The 21,518-nt window shown below is 39.5% G+C and overlaps 1 protein-coding gene across 4 annotated transcripts in view; it reads right to left on the bottom strand.

Moving 5' to 3' along the window:
- LOC149184619 (protein SUPPRESSOR OF GENE SILENCING 3 homolog) overlaps positions 1 to 21,518 on the bottom strand; it is a 204,675-nt gene that overhangs the window by 67,989 nt on the left and 115,168 nt on the right. The window contains exon 6 of one of the 4 annotated variants that reach the window (XM_089417627.1): positions 10,691 to 10,869. The exons of the other annotated variants lie outside the window; for them this stretch is intronic. Coding sequence (XP_089273753.1) covers positions 10,734 to 10,869 — 136 coding nt within the window. The 3' untranslated portion in view covers positions 10,691 to 10,733. Of the gene's footprint in view, positions 1 to 10,690; positions 10,870 to 21,518 lie in introns of those variants that run through there. 4 annotated transcript variants of the gene reach the window in all.

Below are 21,518 nucleotides of genomic sequence, written 5' to 3'. Positions count from 1 at the left end.
TTCTATGTTGTAACGATCACTTATTAAAAAACTTATTTATGTTGCAATATTAGTTAAGCAATTATAGATAGAACATAAACCATATGCACAATAGAAGACAACCAAGAACACAATGAGACACAGAATTTAGGTCCAATGACTAGGGGAAAACCCAACTAGATTCTTCTTCTATTAGATATCAATAGTTTAGCGAAGATACAAAGTACAATAATAGATCAAGAGAACGAGAAAGTTCACCCACATCTGAATAATTTGTAGCATGAAGATCACTGGTAGCAAAAACTGAAGCAATCACATAATCAACCTTGGCTCACCAAGTTTTTCTCTTACTCTCCAAGTCTCTCTCTCTCACAATCTCCTTCAAGTTTTTCCAATTCTCTTTCAAGTTTGAATTCACAATGCACAAGTGAGGTGAGATGATATGAGACACATATATATAGGAGGAGCAATGAATTATTGACATAAAGGAGGAGCAATACACATGCCTTGAGGAGGAATTACATTTTCCATTTAGGGAAGAGTAACTCATGCCATTAAGGAGAGACAATTCGAATTCCATTATGGAGAGGCAACACATGCCTTAGATGAAAGGGTAAGAGGAATCTTTTATGACATGCCTTTAATGAACGTGTAAGAGAAATCTTGCATGCCATGCCTTGTAAGATGATATTTTATGACATGCGTAAGAGGAATATTTTATGACGAGACTTTTAATGGGAATAAGAGAGTACCAACGCATTAATGAGAATGTAAAAGAACATTATTGAGAGCCACGATTGAGAGACTTGAATTTTTTTTAATAATAATATAATAGTATCATAAGAATAATAATGATATTAATAATTGTATTTAGGCTTCTGTGATCCATATCAAGTTTATCGAGAAATGTTTTCGGCGATAATCACATCAAGATTCATTTGTCGACGCGTTTCAAACCAGCAAGTGTGGTTCATCGTCAAAACAAGATAATGAACCAAATCATGGCTACAAGTTAAATAAAGAGAACCGAAATGCGTCGAAAAATGAATTTTGAAGTTTTTTCTTTGGTTCTCTCTATTTAACTTGTAGCCATGATCTGGTTCTTCATCTTGTCCTGACAATGAACCACACTTGCTGGTTCAAAATGCGTCGACAAATGAATTTTGATGTGATTATCGTCGAAAACATTTCTCAATAAATATTAATAATATTGATGATTAAGTCGAAATTGAACTATTAGGATTGATTGATGATCAAAAGGGATTTTCCATCAACGATACTTGATTACCAATTAATGCAAGGTGATTTAATTTTTCTGGAAAGTCATATTTTAGACTTTCTATATTTAGAAATTCTATTTTTTGATTTTCTGTTTTTAGACATTCTAGTTTTGGAAATTATATTTTTATACTTTCTATTTTTAGAAATTCATCCCCGAGCTGCCAAATTTTCAACACTCCCTCTTAGCTAGGGAGGAATTTCTTTCTGCAACAAAAGATCTTGGCTTTTTCTACTCATCTTCATTCATCTTTGCTTTGTATCATCTGGAACAATGATGTCTCGCTCAGAAGAATCATCATAGGGGAGCTCTGACTACCACCCTATATCCACGGACAATAGGGGAGATTAATCTATCACCCTATATTCACTTGGGGGGATCGCCACTCGCCAACATATGACAAGGATCTCGCACAACCAAGTCTCATCTCTGCTTGGGGTGTCCACTTGTCAACACATGACAAGGATTTCACACATCCAAGGCTCATCTCTGCTTAGGGGGTTCCACTTGTCAACACATGACAAGGATCTTGCACAACCAAGTTTCATTAAATGTCAAGTGGTGGAACACCTACATCTTAGACAAGTCGCACAAAGAAGTTTCACTACACCTATTGGCTAAATAGGTGGCTCTTCCCACATCCAAGACTGTGGTTCAGATGCATACTAAGGCCTACTCTTGTGGCACACACTACACAAGATGTCCCTCATCCCCATAATCTTTCCAGCATCATTCCCTAATCCTATGAGCTCTGGCAGGGGGGAAGGCAACTCAGTCTTCTCGATTAGCTGTGACTGCTTCCTGAAAGGGTCACGACCATAAGTCCAATTTGCACTCTAAAAACCAAGAACTTTCCTTTCAGTAAAGGCTTCGTATGAATGTCAGCTATCTGATCAATAATCACAATATGATGGAGCCTCACTGTTCCTCTGTGCACCATATCCCAGATATAGTGATATTTGATCTCAATGTGCTTGGATTTGTCATGGAACATGAGAATTTTTGCAAGACGAATCACACTCTTATTGTATAGAACTGTCATGTCTGGAACTTGCTCAAATAGTTCCCCAAAAAGTTTTCTCAGCCAAACTGCCTCACAGCTAGCCATGCTAGCAACAATGTACTCAACTTCAGTTGTACTCAATGCAACAAAGTTCTGCTTTCTGCTCATCTAAGAGATCATGGCAAATCCTAAGCTAAAGCAACAGCTAGAAGTGCTATTTTTATCAGCAGAGTTACCATCCCAATCAACATTAGTATATCCATGAAGTCTTACATTTTAGCAGTATATCTTAATCCAAGATTGATGGGCCCATGCAGGTATATCAACACATGCTTTGCAAAAATCGAGTGTGCATGTGATGACTCAATCATATATTGGCTCAGAGTATTGACTGCAAAACATATGTCCGGTCTAGTGTTCACTAGGAACATCAATGCCCCGATCAATTGTCGATACTCAGAAGGATTTGCCAAATCAAGACCTATAGTTTTACCACACAACTTTTTGAAGTTCATCTCCTTTGGAGTATTCATGCATTTACATTCTATCAAACCAAATCTTTCTAGCAGTTTAACAACATATTTTCCTTGAGAAAGGAAAATCTCACCAAGCTTTTGCCATACTTCAAGGCCCAAAAAGTAGTGCATCAAATGAGATCTTTCATTTCAAATTCATAAGCTAACGAGGTTCACCACTGGTCATAAATAAATCATCAATATATAATACCAAAATCAAAAGGCATACCTTGGATTGTCTTGATGTAAAGATTTGGATCATAATTACTTCTAATATAGTAAAACCAATCTTTATTAAGAAGCTATGAATGCAGGCATACCAAGCTCTTGGAGCTTGCTTCAAACCATAGATGGTTTTCTTTAGTCTGCACACATGAGTTTTTCGGTCATGTACTGCAAAGCCTTATGGTTGCTCCACAAATACTTCTTCCTTGAAGAAGCCATGCAGAAAGGTAGTCTTCGCATCCATTTGGTGAAGAGACCATCCTTGGCTAGTAGCTAGAGCCATAATAGATTGGATAGTTGTGTAATGGCCAATAAGTGCAAATATTTCATAATAGTGTATTCCCTCTTTCTGAGAGAAACCTTTGGCCACAAATCTAGCTTTATATTTTTCAATATTGTCATTAGCACCATGTTTAATTTTATATAGTCATTTAGAAGACACAATAAATTTACCCTGTGGTCTTGGAACCACTTCCCATACATCATTATGAATGATGGACTCATATTCTTCAGCCATTGCATCTTTCCACACTTGATCTTTCACTGCTTCTTCAAAAGTGCATTGTTCAACATGAATAATGTTGCTCATGGCTACAACATATCCTAGGGAACCGACATGGTTTCTTGCTTTCTCTGAAGGTTCCTTGCGTGTTAAAATTGGGAACTAGGGCCAGACTCCATGTGGGTCATCTTATTTATGGTGGCAGATATTTTTCTTGGATCCCTCTCACCGAGAGGTGTAGGATTGATCTAAGGATCATCCGATTCCGATAAGTATTCATGGAGTTATGAATTTATTTGCATTATAAGACAATTCGTCAAGGTCGGCCAGCAACCAAATAAACCCCACATGTGCTCAACGTTTTAGTATAAATAGAGGTGGCCTTCAAGTCATTTCAACACACTTGGGATCTCTTCCTCTCTCTACTTGTCTTTGGGTTTTAGTAGGAGGAGAGATCCTAAGGAATAACGTTGCCCTGATCCAGAGGGCAGAAAGTCAGAACTTCCGAAAAAGTCGGAACTGCCGGAAAAGCCGGAAAAGCCGGAAACACTGGAAAAGTCGGAACTGCCGGAAAAGCCAGAACTACTGGAAAAGCCGGAACTGCCGGAAAAGCTGGAACTGCCAGAAAAGCCGGAACTGCCGAAAAAGCCGGAAATGCTAGAACTGCCAAAACCGTCGGAAAAGTCGAAACTATTGGGACTGCCAGAACTGCCGGGAACAACCGGAACTGTCAGGAACAGCCGGAATTGCCAGAACTGCCAGGAACTGCCAAAACAGCCGGAGCATTTGTCTCCGATGGAGAGCAGCATGCAAGGGACAACTAACTAACATTGGGACAGTTGTATGGTACTTAGTAGCAAATACACCAAGCATGCAATGTTACAGCTAGCATGCAAGGGACAACTAGCATGCAACAACAAGCATGCTAAGGACAACAAGCAAGCAAGGGACAACAAGCAAGCAAGGTGCAACCAACACATAGGTCAGGATGGCAACATGGTGCAGCAATGGCACATAATGCAGTACAGTGATGGGTACAGTCATGATTAATGAAGCGTGATGAGATGCAACATAGTGATGATGGATGTAGCATGGTGCAGCGCGGTGAGGTGTAGCATGATGACGAAATGCAGCACAACGACAGGTGAAGGAGTCACCTTGGAGAATTAGTTGAAGAAGCATGTCTTCAACTGATCTCATGTATCATCTTCTTAGAGATGATCTATGCTCTTATCTAGTTAAGTCAAAGTGTTGACTTCTGTTGTAAACATACTCTCTCTCTCTCTCTCTCTTTCTCTCTCTCTCCGCTGAACTATTGAAGAACATATAAGAAGAACTGATCAAGGGTTTCCCCACATTGGGGTTTGTCCCTAGCTAGCGCCACATCTTGTGTCCTCTTGTCTTGGCTTGTCTTCTGCGATTTATGTTTATGTTCTATCTGCAGTTTACTTTAATGCTGATGTGATTGCTAATCTGGAAAAGATATGGAGCGAACTATGAAAATTGAAATAAATTGATCTAAGCATAGAACATACCTAAAATTAACATGGTATTAGAGCTGAGGTGAAGACAATGCCCAAGCAAGAGTGAAAGAGCAATCACCGAAGACAGTTGGGAAAGGACAAAAGGATCAGTGGATTCCTCATCCCTCTTCGAATTCACCAAGGGTGAAGTCGAAGTAGAGAATATTATCAGAATGGCGCAGCGGAATATGGCCTACCTAAAGATCACTTCATTGGAAGACTGGATCTTAGGGTGGAAGGAAAAGCAAATAACTAGTTTGGCCATTATGCGAAGGAGTGTCCAAATGGCAGGGACACATCACTTGATGATGATAACAATCATTCCAGGGACATCTTCAAGGATCAAACGAATGACAGGTAATGCAGGTCATCAAGGAAATGGCCGACTCTTATAGAAAGCAAGGAACCCTCGGTATGAAGAATCAAATGTTGTTTTTGATAAGATAAAGAAGCGTTATCTTGTATTGGCCCTCTCCTTCAGATTCTCTGGGAATCTGGATTATAGATTGTAGTGCTTCAAGACACTTCATCGGATAGATGGGTGCACTCTCTAATTTGGTAGAGATGGAAACAATCATGGGATTATACTTGGAGCCGATGCCACCTATCCCGGAAAGGGTGTAGGGAATGTTAACTCTCAATTGAATAAGGGTAACTCGATTCATTTATAGAATCTCTTTTATGTACCTGATCACAAGAAGGACCTGGTGTCCATCTCGAAAATGGAAGTCAAAGGTATTAGGGTGGAATTCATCGATGGAAAGTTACGTATTAAAAAATATAATTTGCAAAGATGCTTTTTCTCATGGGTTCAGGGTTGGCAATTTGTATCAAGTTGCAGGATGGTCCATTGGGGATCATGTCAATTGACATATCGCACCTATAACACCAAAGGTCTACCTATGGGGCCCTACCTGATGTGAGTCAAATGGTGATAGGGATGTCTGAATTCAAGTAGAGCATGAAGGTACATGTCTGAGATGTACCAAAGGAAAATATTATAAGGGCACCATTCCCCTCATGCAGCAGGTCCACAGGTTTGGAACAACCCGAGGAGTTTGAGATTCATGATCGGGAATCTCATGTATACAGGTGGAAGAAAGCCCTCTATGGCTTGAAGCAAAACACCCCGGGCGTAGTATGAGAGGATTGATAGTTGTCTGATGAAGCTGAGATTCACTAGGAGTGAAACCGATCCAAACCATTACTCGAAGGTTGTGGATGATAGACCTCTCATACCGACACCTTATGAGGACGACCTATTTCTGACAGGTGCAGACCCTCTCATTTGCAGAAGTAAGAGGGAGCTGGATTCTGGATGTGGAATGATAAACTGCAAGCCTGTGACTACCTCGAGGATCTTAACTTTCAGAAGTTATATGATAGTGATCTCGGACCAGATTTGGGAAATGCCTCTGAGTTTCATAAACTCATTCGCGTTGATGTTCTTGGTGAACTTCTGTCTGCACCTATGTTTTGCAGTTAGCATGGTGAGCTCGTATTTGGTTGAGCCTCACTGGATTGGTGCCAAGAATCTTCTGAGATATCTTCGGGGCACAATCTCTCATGGATTGAGATACACTGTCGGAAATATGAAACTGCATGATTATTCGAATGCTGACTGGGCAGGCAGTGTGGAGGATCACTAGAGCACTTCTCAGTGTTGGTTCTCTTTGGATTCTGCTTCGATATCATGGATGAGCAGGAAGTAGAAGTCGATTGCTATAAGCACCGCCGAGACCGAATACATAGCTACGAGTATGATCTCGTGTGAAGCTGCATGGTTGCAGAAGCTCTTAAGTGAGCTGTTTGTACACATGATGAATACCACTGTGATTCTCTGTGACAACCAAAGGGGGGATTCGATTATTGAGGAATCTCGTATTCGATGATTGCTTCAGAAGATAGACATCAGATACTACCTTATTTGTGATATGGTAAGTCGATGAGCGAGGAGGCCCCATCACATTGAGACTGATGTACAGGTCGCAGACATTTTGTCAAAGCCCCAAGAAAAGGTCAAATCTGTGACTTTCCCGAACGACTTGGAGTCGTTGAGATACCTTCTTATAAGGGTCCTGCATGTTGCATGCATTGAGCTTTGGGAGCTCTGGGGGGGCTTGGGGTACTTACTGGAGCAACATATGACCACAGGGCGACTCACCCTCCCCTGGTGGTGCGCTATGAACAGGATGATTAGTTCTTCTGTGGGCCGGGATGATTAGTTCTCCCGTGGAAATTGTGGAACGAGATGATTAGTTCTCTTGTGGGCTGGGATGATTAGTTCTCCCGTGGCAACTGTGGAACAGGATGATTAGTTCTCTTGTGGGCTAGGATGATTTGTTCTTCGTGGCGACCATGGAACAGGATGATTAGTTCTCATGTGAGCCAGGATGATTTGTTCTCCGTGGCGACTGTGGAACAGGATGATTAGTTCTCCTGTGGGCCAGGATGATTAGTTCTCTGTGGCATCCACTGACAGGATGATTCGTTCTCCTGTGGATATGATGATTAGTTCTCTTGTTGAGGCATCCTACCCATGCAGTCTGGGACTCATGGGAAGTACCTCTCATATGATCAATGAGCAGGGAAATGAGGATATGGACCATAGTAGTACTATTGATGGACGCATCGTTGTATCTACCATACTCCCTATGCTAGGATGACCTCCATTGATCTGGGATCAATGAAACTGATCTGGGATCAGTATGAGTGGTTTGAGACACTCTCTTGTGACATTGATCTGGGATCAATGAAACTGATCTGGGATCAGTATGAGTGGTTTGAGACACTCTCTTGTGACATTGATCTGGGATCAATGAAACTGATCTGGGATCAATGAAAGTGGTTTGAGACACTCTCTTGTGATATTGCTTTGGGATCAATAAAGCTGACTTCGGGTCAGTAAGAGTGATGTGACACACTCTCTTTATATGAAACTGACCTCGGGTCAGTAGAGAATGGTATGAGACATTCTCGATCAATTCTTCTTCTTCATGGTTCACCAGAGCAGAGCTCAGTAGATCAAAGCAGGGCAGAGTTCAGCAGATCAGAGCAGTGCAGGGCACTGATGGCAGAGATAGTACAGTCCGACATATGGATCAACGGATGCAGTTCTCCCTAGTTGAGAGGGAGTGTTAAAATTGGCAACTAGGGCCAAACTCCATGTGGGTCATCTTATTTATGGCAGCTGATATTTTTCTTGGATCCCTCTCATCGAGAGGTGTAGGATTGATCTAAAGATCATCTGATTCCGATAAGTATTCATGGAGTTATGAATTTATTTGCGTTATAAGACAATTCGTCAAGGTCGGCCAGCAACCAAATAAACCCCACATGTGCTCAACGTTTTAGTATAAATAGAGGTGGCCTTTAAGTCATTTCAACACACTTGGGATCTCTTCCTCTCTCTACTTGTCTTTGGGTTTTAGTAGGAGGAGAGATCCTAAGGAATAACGTTGCCCTGATCCAGAGGGCAGAAAGCCGGAACTACTGGAAAAGCCAGAACTATCAAAAAAGCCAAAAAAGCCAGAACTGCCAGAAAAGCTGGAAAAGCCAGAACTACCAGAAAAGACGGCACTGCCGGAAAGGCTGGAAAAGCCGAAACTACCAGAAAAGCCAGAAATGCCAGAAATGCCAGAAAAGCTGAAACTACCAGAAAAGTCGGAAATGTCGGAACTGCTGTAAAAGCCAGAACTGCTAGAAAAGCCGGAAATGCCGAAACTGCTGGAAAAGCCGGAACTGCCGAGACTATCGGAACTGTCGGGAACAACCGGAATTGCCGGAACTGCTGGGAATAGCTGGAATTGCCAAAACTGCCGGGAACTGCCGAAACAGCGGGAGCATCTGTCTCCGATGGAGAGCAGCATGCAAGGGACAACTAACTAACATTGGGATAGTTGTATGGTACTTAGCAACAAATACACCAAGTATGCAATGTTACAGCTAGCATGCAACAACAAGCATGCTAAGGACAACAAGCATGCTAGGGACAACAAGCAAGCAAGGGACAACAAGCAATCAAGGTGCAGCAATGGCACATAATGCAGTACAGTGATGGGTACATTCATAATTAATGAAGCATGATGAGATGCAACATAGTGATGATGGGTGCAGCATGGTGCAGCGTGGTGAGGTGCATCATGATGACGAAATGCAACACAATGATAGGTGAAGGAGTCACCTTGGATAATTAGTTGAAGCAGCATGTCTTCAACTGATCTCATGTATCATCTTCTTAGAGATGATCTATGCTCTTATCTAGTTAAGTCAAAGTGTTGACTTCTGTCGTAAACGTACTCTCTCTCTCTCTCTCTGCTGAACTATTGAAGAACATATAAGAAGAATTGATCAAGAGTTTACCCACATTGGGGTTTGTCCCTAGCTAGCGCCACATATTGTGTCCCCTTGTCATGGCTTGTCTTTTGTGATTTATGTTTATGCTCTATCTGCAGTTTACTTTAATGCTGATGTGGTTGCTAATCTGGAAAAGATATGGAGCTAACTGTGAAACTTGAAATAAATTGCTCTAAGCATAGAACATACCTAAAATTAACATCGGGGAGCAACATGTCTATCAACATCCTGTAAAGTGTCACAAAGCCATAATCATCTCTTTCTAGCACATGGAGAAGGATCCAAGGAGTCCATAGGATCCATGGCTTCATCAGCAAGATCAGGCTCAAGCTTGGGATCTTCTTGTGCATCCAAGGCATCATCTTGTCTTTTAACATTAGCAGGAGGAGTGTCTATGGCTTTTCAAAGAGTTGCATCTTCATCAAATGTTATGTCTTTGCTAAACTCTATATTTCTTTGTCCATGTACATATATTCTGTAAGCTTTAGAATTTTCACAATAACCAACAATCATACCTTTCTTACTTGAAGCTTCCATCTTGGTACTCTTTTCTTTTAGAACATGAAAGTAAACAGGGCAGTGAAAGATCCTTAAGTGCCCATTTTGTTTTGGGTTATGGTACGATGGTCTTTTTCTTGATTCCAGCTTCCTTGCAAAAGTCTTGAGCTCTTGTCCATTTCATGTGTCACTTAAATCATGGGATGGCTCGACATCTTCCTCAATCTCAATACCGATGACTTGGTTCTCACATTCATCAAATGTACCTGTTGATTCCAGAACAAGAGCAATAGCAATGATAACAAAATAAATAAACATAATGAAAATATACCTGGTGATGAGGCAGGCCTCTTTCTTTTCTAGATGTGAGAGTGGCTCTTTCATTATCCTTGCACCAACTTCCTCTAGATTTTACTCTTCCTGCACTATTCTACACCCTGGTGATCTTCAAGATCTGTTTTTGTTGATCGCATCCTCATCAATAAGTTAGTGAAAGAATCATTCAAATATTCATGCAGGAAGAATAATCAATGATCCATAGAGATAAATCTAAACAAGAGCAGTGACACAAACAAACAACATAAGACTTGAAAATACTTTCTTTTTTAATGGGGATTGAAGGAAGTTGCTACCTCTCTCTTGATCCTGCCTCTATAGGTTACCATTGTCTATCATAAATATGTCATTGGCAAAAGAAATGCGTCTTCTTGAACACCGCTTGACAAACTCCATCATGATCCACTCTAATCTCAAGTATTTCAGAAACCATCTTTCTCACATGAGGTAATGCTTAATAGTGAAGATGAGTAAACTTTTGGTGCCACGGTTTATATTGATGACTACATATCATGAATCAATGCATAGATAGGTATTCCATTGATTTTACAAAGATCTTCATATGTTGATCCCAGAGTGAAGGTATGTAGTAATAATTATAAATATTGACTTCATTGCCTCCAGTGATATTAGTTATAATCCATCTTTGTTCACTGCAAAAGAGGTTAGTTTAGAAAACTATCATTCCATCTTTTGCAAAATTCATGATCCTTACCTACAACCACTATTTTCAGTAAACTCTAATATCAAAATTACCAAAACCCATAAGATTATGTCATTTCTCATATAATGTGAGAGAATCAAAATCAATCTATCTTCAATATTCAATTTCTATCAGTTATTCTTTCATAACCTTCTATGCATTATATTTTTTTTCAAGGCATCATTTTTTTGCACATGCCTAAACAGAAGTAAAACTATTCTTTACTTTTACATGCATCAACAAATACCAAAACCATAATTATCAAACACATGCAACACCTTAATTTTAAATCGGGTACATACAAAACTTCTGGATCCAGATAAAAAGAAGCATAACCAAATCCCTTTATAGGATATGTAGAATATTCTCCAAGTATAATTTTCAAATCGATCTCCTTCTCAATCAAATTTGAGAGAACTTCTTTACAACCAGTAAAGTGCCTTGAAGCACCACTATCAACCAACCAGTTGTCACAAGAATCTGCTGGAGAGGAGAACTAGAAAGAGCATAAAAAAAGAAAATACTCTGATTATGGTTCTGCTTTCAGTGGCAAATAGGACAACAATTAAGATCTTATTTCAGCAACAAGGAGCAACAAATAAAATTTCAACAGCAAGGAAGGAACAACAAATAAGATTTCAGCAGTTAGAAAGAAGGGGCAACAAGTGATCGTTCAACAGCAAATGAGAAAGGATATTTCAGTAGAAAAATGGATTGCAAGTAGAAGGGATAGAAAGAGATATTTCAGCAGAAAGAGAGTTGCAAATGGAGCGGACAACAAGAGATATTTCAGTAGAAAAGAGTTGCAAATGAAACAGACAACAAGAGATATTCCAGCAAAAAGAGAGTTGCGAATGAAGCTTGTCTTCACCAAAGTTTTAATATCATGTTGAAATTTTTATGTTCTTCGTTATAACAATCGCTTATTACAAAACTTATTTATGCTACAATATTAGTTAAGCAATTGTAGATAGAACATAAACCATATGCACAATAGAAAACAACCAAAAACACAATGAAACACAAAGAATTTAGGTCCAATAACCAGGGAAAAACCCACAAGGGGAAAACCCAACCAAATTCTTCTTCTATTAGATATCAATAGCTCAACAGAGATACACAGTACAATGACAGATCAAGAGAATGAGAAAGTTCACCCAAATCTGAACAAGTTGTAGCATGAAGATCACTGGTAGCAGCAACTAAAGCAAACACATAATCAACCTTGGCTCACCAAGTTTTGCTCTTACTCTCCAAGTCTCTCTCTCTCACAATCTCCTTCAAGTCTCTCCAACTCTCTCTCAAGTTTGAATTCACAATTCACAAGTAAGTGAGGTGAAATGATATGATACACATATATATAGGAGGAGCAATATGCATTCTTTGAGGAGGAGTTACATTTGCCATTTAGGGAAAAGTAAATCATGCCATTAAGGAGGGACAATTCGAATTCCATTATGGAGAGGCAACACATGCCTTAGATGAGAGGTTGGGAGGAATCTTTTATGACATGCGTAAGAGGAATATTTTATGACGAGTCTTTAAATGGGAGAAAGAGAGTGTAAGGGCATTAATGAGAGTGTAAAAGAACATTATTGAGAGCCATGATTGAGAGACTTGAATTTCTTTTTAATAATAATATAATAGTATCATAAGAATAATAATAATAATATTGATGATTAAGTTGAAATTGAACTATTAGGATTGATTGATGATCATAAGGGATTTTCCATCGACAATAATTGATTACCAATTAATGCATCATGATTTACTATTTTTGGAAAGTCATATTTTAGACTTTCTATTTTTTTAAATTCTATTTTTTGGAAATTCTATTTTTAGACTTTCTATTTTTTAAATCCATCCCTGAGCTACCAAATTTTCAACACACTGAAAGGCTTTTTAATTTGGGAGATAGAACAACTAGGTGGCGCATTCATTTATGAAGGAGGTGGGGAGAAAAATTAATTCTAGTTACAAGAGTTTCAAGAACAATGGAATTTTGAGTTGGATGGTGGTGGAATTAGGCATGAAGGTATCTATCAATATGAGTCCCCTTTTATTAACTTGGTGGGAGAGGAAGCCAAATGGTTGATAAGTGACTAAAACATCTAGAAAAAGGATAGAAATGTTCTTTTGAGTTTCCATAGTGATTTGAATGTGAGGAGATATGCTATTTAGGTAGTCAAAAATGCATAAATGGATGAATGGCCACATGGAGATGATAAAAGTGTCAACAAACCAAAACCAACATTTAGGCTTGAGATGGAATTTGTTAAGGGATAAAGCTTCAAACTTTTCTACGAGAATGTTAACCACTATAAAGGAAAAAGAAGACCACATAGTTGTAACTTGTGCCTTTAGCTTGCTTGTAAAAAAATTCTTTGTAAATAAAGAAAGTAGATAAAAGAAAAACCCCAATAAATTGTTTGATCTCAAAGTCAACCATCTTGAATATATAATCTCTTTATTTTATTCGATACCCTTCCTTCTTTGTAATTTATTATTTAACCTTTTCTATATTGAAATTTTATTAATAATTAAAATATGTATATTTTCATTTTTAACCTTATTGACGTAATCCCCTCACTTTTCTTAAATTAGTATTAATATGAGTTTTTAATTAATTTGACCAATTTTCCACCCATTTTATGAATTAATTTATTAGATTCATTATTGTTCTTTTAACAGTGATTTCTCTTGTAAACTATGTATTCAACCCCCGGGCTCTCTCTTTTCTATTTTACATAATTTTAATTGGTTCCTGTAACATACCCCTTACTATCCCCAGTTCCTACTAAGGGTAGAAGGAGGTAGTTACTCTGCTGACCCACCCTCCAAAGTCCAGTTATGGAAATGGGGTCCAAAATTTTCGACCTTTTTTAACTTCCTTGGAGCTTAAAATGGATGACGTTGTTGTGTTCGTCTCGTCGAGACCTTTCCAACGATATAAAATTTACCTTAATTGGATTTTGGGATCAAACGATATGATCCCTCAAAGATTGGTCAATTAAACTTTGTTTGGTCATCCTGTCCTACTATTCATGTCATCACCCACATAGCAGTGGTTGATCCATTCATGACAGGTTTTTCCACATCCAAGAGTCGGGTGTAAACACATATGCATACACTATAATATAGTCAGGCCCCATATGTTTATATATATTCATATTGCATATAACCATTGTGTCGGCCTTCAACACCACACACCCTGACCTAATTATCCTAGTGCTTCCCATCGCAATGCTACTTGGGATACCTCCGGGTTACATGGAGCTTATGTTTATATATGACAAGGCTTCTCCAAGGCAATCGGTGTATGGTACACGCTATCTAACACGGATCCAACCAAAGGGACCCAGATGCCATGCCATTCGGGGAGAAATACCTCAGGAATTTCATATGGTGCCAGGGTTACATGGACTATGCGACAAGTCCCTCCCCCTCTGACATTATGCACCCATTACCCATCATTGTCGTCGATTTCCATTTCATCGAGCCTACAATGGCCACGTCACCCTGAGAAGAAAATCTCGAGAGTTCTGCCTTGGCCTCCTTTTGAAACCTCTGAGGTACCAGACCTCTAGGGTCCATCCAATGGTGAGAAGTTGTTTACAGCACCAACAGTCCAGATTGAGTCAGGTAGTCACCCCACAATGCCACATCACCCCGGAAATTAAATCTCGGGAGTCCCAAACAAGCCTCCACTTAAAACCTCTGGGTAAAAGTCTCGGGGTCATCGAGTTGCAGTTGCAACAGTCTGCGATTAATGACTCGGATCACCTCCCCTCCAACACTCAGTCATAATGCTTGTTCATATGGGCATATCAGGATCTAGTTCAAACCCCTGGCACTAAAGGCCTCCAGCCTTCCCTGTGCCTTAACAAGTAATATTGTATACCGTTAATGGGACCTCCGCCCAAGACCCCCAGTGTAAACGCATATCTGTATATGTAAGCTCCTCGAGTCCCTTCTCTTGTGCACTACTTGTTGGAAAATCAAAGCAATTATATTAGGGTTTGATTCTCCTTTCTTCATAATTACTTGTGAGTGTGTTGGCTTCTTTTACTTCTTTATTATCTTATCTTTCATCAAGCAATTACCATATTATGTGTGTATGAAGATCACAAAAACAAGAGACACAAGATGTAGGCACTATGCCAAGGAAAAACCCTCCTCGAGGGGAAAACCCAATCAAGAAAATTATTCCTTTCAATAGTATTCTTTGAGACTCTTCACCATAGACAAAGACCAAACCTTCCCTCCACACCAAGTTAGCCTCCCAGATCTTCGACCTCCTTTCGAGCAACATCGACAAGGCAATAGCTTCTGGCATCAGTGAAACTTGAGAGACTTCGATCTCCAAAACTATGGCATGAAACAGAGAGAGAGAGAGAGGCACCAAAAGTTCGATTTTATTCTTCACCTTAGAGTTCCCCAAACTCGCACTTCCTTCAGCTTCCTTAGACCCACTTCAACCTACTTCGCACTTCTCCAACTTCTCTTGAGATATCGAACTAGCTTGAGATGATATGCTCCAAATGACTTCGACTTGCTTCTATTTATAGGCTCCATGTGAGGTCGAATTAGTGTCCTTAGGCTAACTTGGTGTGGAGGATACATAAATTATATTTGACTCAATAGTAAACCTTTTTACATGATTCAAAAGCCCAAGAAGGGTCACTTTGAATATACAACAACTCTATAAACTCAATATTAATCCTAAGAGTCCACAATGGGGACTTTGACTAATATAATGATGACCCAAGCATGAAACTCGCGCTTTAATAAGTCATTGTTACATTAATAAAAATTCTTTTCTTTATTCTTTTGACATGTATATTTCCTGATGACTCAAATACATTAAATGAAGACTGAACGTAGTTACAATTTCCAACACTCTCTCTTAACTAGGGAGGTATTCATTATATACAAATACAATGGAAGATCTCAAACTATATGAACAATGAAGAACTTTAGGCACCACAATGCCATGGAGTGTGGACTAGATTCCTGACCAGGGCAATCTATCCATTGGTCTCTCATCAATTTAGGCACCACAATGCCACAAACTAGATCCCTGACCAGGGAAATCTATCCAAGTGGGAATAAGGTGGACTCAAGCTTTCAGCCCCTCTAGGTACCATTAGGCTTACTTTCTAACCTAACCACCAACCAAGGGAGCTAGGTGCATATCCATGGTCAGAGCTCTACGACCTACGCCATCTTCCCTACTTTGGGACCTAGATATCAACACAAAGTGTCGGACAGATGTCCTCCCAGGCAATGTTTCACTCGCAAAGGTTCAACAAATCTCTTCCATTTCCTTATCATCAATACAATTAGCAATGTCTACCAAACCAAGCAAGTTCCTCAGATACTCAAACTTCTTATTAGGAAGAGCCTTTGTTAGTATGTCTGCTACCTGTTCATCTGTCGAGACATACTCCAAGTTCACGATCCCATCCTGTACCAGGTTCCTAATAAAGTGGAACTTATTGTTGATATGTTTCATTCTAGCATGAAACACGAGATCTTCAGACATCTTGATACAACTTTGATTGTCACAATTAATCACAATAGGACCCAAAGACTTTTCGAACAAATTTGTCAGAAGCTTCTTTTACCAAACATCCTCCTTTCCTACTTCACATGCAGCCACATATTCTACCTCGACAGTACTTAAAGCAATGGGATCTTGCTTTCTACTTATTCATGAGATCATAGCAACTCCTATATTAAAACACCTTCCGGTGGTGCTTCTTCCATCAGTCTCACTGCCACCCCAAGCAGAGTTTGTGAAGCCAATTAGCTTGAATTCCTTACTATCATACTTTAGGCAGTGATATATAGTGCCACGAAGATACCTCAATATATGTTTGGCAGCTATCCAGTGATCATGACGGGGCTCCAACTGAAACTGATTAAGAATGTTTACTGCAAAACATATATCTGGCCTAGTATTTACCATATACATTAGGGAACCCACGAACTATTAATAGGAGGTAAGATCCACGAGACTAGAGTCAGAGTCCCTCAACTTCTTGAGATTAGTGATCATAGGAGTAGTCATCGGCTAGGAATCCATCATCCCAAATTTCTGCAACAACTTAATGATTTACTTTCCTTGCCCCAAATATATCTCCCCAGGTCTCTGCCATACTTCTAGACCCAGGTAATAGTGCATCAATCCTAGATCCTTCATTTCAAAAACAGCTACCAACATCTTCTTGCACTCTTGAATTATTCCTTCCACACCTGTGATCAATAGATCATCCACATATTGTAGAATAATGGCGGCTCATCATTCATGACCTTGATGTAGAGATTCAGATCAGCAAAACTCTTCACGAACCCAATTCTAAGTAGATATGCATCCATCCTGGCATACCATGCCCTAGGTACTTGCTTCAAACGGTATATGGCCTTCTTAAGTCTGCAAACATGAGAGTCCCTGCTATTAACTTCAAAGCCTTCGGGTTGTTCGATGTACACTTCCTCATCAATGGTCCCATTCATAAATGCGGTCTTCACATCCATTTGATGGATATTCCACCCCATTGTAGCAGCCAATGAAACCAACAATCTAATGGTAGTGTACCTTGTTGTGGGTGCAAAGGTTTCTTCATAATCAATGCCTTCCTTTTGAGAGAAACCCCTTGCAACGAATCTTGCTTTGTACTTGTCTATACTTCCATCAATAACATGTTCAACCTTATAGAACTATTTGGATGTGACAACTGATTTGTCACTAGGTCTAGGAACGATTTCCCAAACCCCATTCTTCATGATGGATTGATATTATTCTTGCATTGCTTTCTTCCAAACCTCTTGATGCGCAACTTCCTTGAATGTAGATGGTTCGGATTCAATCAATTTCGTCATATATGCAACATAACCAGAATATCTCTTCAGTCTCTTTCTTTCCCTGAAGGTTCCTTTCGCAGCTTCATGTCCTTCAACATCTTCTAATGTAGCTTTTAACCAATTTGGCATTTTCCTTGTGGTTGGGATGACCACCGATTGAATAGGCTCACTTGGTCCTCCTTTGAGATTTGTAGTAGAGTTTTCATGATGAACTTCTTCAAATATGGGAACTTCTTCATCATCAGAATCAATAGGAATATCTTTTGATTTCTTGTATGCTTGATTTTCATCAAATATGACATCCCTGCTTACTTCAATATATCTTCCTTCCTTGATGTAGATTCTATATGCTTTTGAAGAGAGACTATATCCAACGAATATTCCCTTGATACTTGTAGAATCCAACTTCTTTCGCTTGTCTTTCGGAACATGGATGTATGTTGGACTTCCAAAGATTCAGAGGTGATCCACACTCGGCTTCTTTCCTGTGAATACTTCTTTGGGTGTTGTATTATCAAGACTCTTATGAGGACTTCTATTTTGAATGTATACAACTGTCATTGTTGCTTCTCCCCATAAGAATTTTGGTAGGTCTTGATCAAGGAGCATAGTTCGAATGCCTTCTTCAATTGACCTATTCTTCCTTTCGGCCAATCCATTTTGTTCGGGATAATAGGGAACAATGAGCTCCCTCTTAATACCTGCTTCCTTACAATATGCAATCAATTCCTTAGAAGTGTATTCCCCACCATTGTCAGACCTTATAGTTTTTATCTTTCTTTCGGTTAGGGTTTCCACTTCGGCCCTAAACTCCTTGAACTTATCAAATACTTCATCTTTTATTTTGAGAAGGTAGAGCCATGTCTTTCTAGAATGATCATCAATGAATGTCACATAGTAGAGATGACCTCCAAGTGATTTGTCAGACATGGGCCCACACACATCAGAATGAATGAGGTCTAATATTTCTTTAGACCTAGTTTCACTATTATGAAATGGCTTTCTTGTATGTTTTCCCAAAGAGCATCCCTTGCACACACCTTCATGATCTAACTTCATATTGGGAATACCATGAACCAATTGACTAAGAGTAGGGATGACCTTATAATGTAGATGACCATACCTCCTATGCCATAGCTCAATGGGACTTATTTCCATATGAACCAAAGCTTGAGGAGGTGGTGTAATGACTCTATAAAGGCTTCCTTCACGAACTCCAATAACCCTAGCTTTATCAATGCTAGAGTCTTTTCCCCAAACCAAAACTTTTCCATCAACAAAAGCAACTCTTTCCCCTTTATCTTCTAAACAAGAAATACAAAGCAAATTCCTTTTCAAACCTAGAACATATAGAATGTTGTTGAGGTGCAACTTCAATCCATTATCCAGCTTCAACGATGTTGATCCCAGGCCTCTAACATCATAGCTTTTGTCGTCACCCAATTCCACTGCATGAGAATACGGCTCCTTTGATAATGTATGAAGTTGTTTACTTTCTTCTATCATGTGTCTCAATGCTCCACTATCAATGATCCATGCATTGTCATCATTAAGAGAACCTATAAGCGCAGCCAAGAATCCTTGACTTTTGACCTTGTTGAATAAGTAGTAGATGACCTTCTTGATCCAGCTTCCAGCAGTGTTGATACCCATTCTTATGTAGTTCATCAGAGAGGGAGAATCCATGTCAACAAAGTGATCTTTGACTTTTCCTAAACTTAGCTCCGATAACATGTTGGAAAATCAAAGCAATTATATTAGGGCTTGATTCTCCTTTCTTGATAATTACTTGTGAGTGTGTTGGCTTCTTTTACTTCTTTATTATCTTATCTTTCATCAAGCAATTACCATATTATGTGTGTATGAAGATCACAAAAACAAGAGACACAAGATGCAGGCACTATGCCAGGGAAAAACAAAACCCAGTCAAGAAAATTCTTCCTTTCAATAGTATTCTTTGAGACTCTTCACCATAGACAAGGACCAAACCTTCCCTCCACACCAAGTCAGCCTCCCAGATCTTCGACCTCCTTTCCAGCAACTTCGACTAGGCACCAGCTTTCCGCATCAGTGAAACTTGGAAGACTTCGATCTCCCAAACTAGCGCATAAAACAGAGAGAGAGATGCAGCAAAAGTTCAATTTTCTTCTTCTCCTTAGACTTTCCCAAACTCGCATTTCCTTCAAATTCCTTAGACCCACTTCAACCTACTTCGCACTTCTCCAACTTCTCTTGAGATATCGAACTAGCTTGAGATGATATGCTCCAAATGACTTCGACTTGCTTCTATTTATAGGCTCCAAGTGAGGTCGAATTAGTGTCCTTAGGCCGACTTGATCTCTTCTAGGCCGACTTGGTGTGGAGGATACATAAATTATATTTGACTCAATAGTAAACCTTTTTACATGATTCAAAAGCCCAAGAAGGGTCTCTTAAACTCAATATTAATCTTAGGAATCCACAATGGGGACTTTGACTAATATAATGATGACCCAAGCATGAAACACATGCTTTAATAAGTCATTGTTACATTAATAAAAATTCTTTTCTTTATTCTTTTGACAAGTACATTTCATGATGACTCAAATACATTAAATGAAGACCGAATCTAGTTACAATTTCCAACACTACTCGCACATGACTGCAATCTCTCCTGAGCTTAACCATGCCTCAGCCTTATTACCCACCACCTACGGGTGACAACCATGGGAGAAATTTTTCTCCTATATTATCTTCAACCGGTAGCCAACAACCCCTTGCAACCACCAAATAGCTTGATGTGCCATCGTCTCTGCCACCTGAGCTCGCCATTATGTGCCTCACCCATTTGTTATGATCATATGTTTGAAGGTGGGCCTTCCAACCCAAAGGTATGGCTTCCATTATGTAGATGGGTATTTTTGCTTACTTATCACGGACAGTTTTGGGCATGGATTAACGGGGGGATTTCAACGAAAAGAATGGGCTTGGTTCATACTTTTGTCCCCTTTGTCCAATTTGGTGGTTAACCTTGTATCCTAGTCTCATGGGATCTCGTTTATTGGCTACTAGCTTTAGGGGTGGCATTGCATGGGAAATCTTGATTTTGGTTGTTGGTCTCGCTTCCTGAAACCACATACATCACTTCCCCTCCACTCATTATAAACCCTTTCCACATATTTCCCGTCTAGGTCCACATTTTTCCATTAGGTCCACAAGGAGTTAGCCTCCCCATCCCCTTTTTGTTTGTTTTTGTAGCATCAGATGTGTTCTAGCCACGAAACTTCGTGGAGAGGCTAGAATACATGAGATCTCCATAACCTAGAAATTGTTTTTGGAAATTCAACCTAGAGATGACTTAATTAGATTATTAACCTATTTTTTAATGTTTCCCAAGTCTAAACTTAGGAAGACTAGTTAATTACTCATAATTAATTAAATCAAGGTGAGAATTCTCTAGAAAGTCACATAGATTGACTCTGATATGATCTTGGCCCTTGATTAAGTTTTAATCTTGGTCGTTGGTGCTCTAACAGAAGATTATAAGAAGTTGATGGGCACTTGGAGAATACACTGAAAACACTTGAGTAGTTCGATTTCCTTGACAGATCAATTTCTAGAGAGCAGCAACAGTTGTCGAAGAGCCAAAGATCAAAGCAAAGACTGAGGGGCAGAGACAATGAGTCTAGAGGAAAGTTTTTCCAGATCCGAAGAGTGCATTGCAAAGAGGCAGAGATAGCCACAGTGAGGTTG

Source organism: Pinus tabuliformis, chromosome 3_2 (genome assembly GCF_031772625.1).
Source record: "Pinus tabuliformis cultivar Carrire ecotype Pingquan chromosome 3_2, CPIR1, whole genome shotgun sequence".
NCBI lineage: Eukaryota > Viridiplantae > Streptophyta > Pinopsida > Pinales > Pinaceae > Pinus > Pinus tabuliformis.
This window is presented reverse-complemented; position numbering and strand designations above follow the sequence as displayed.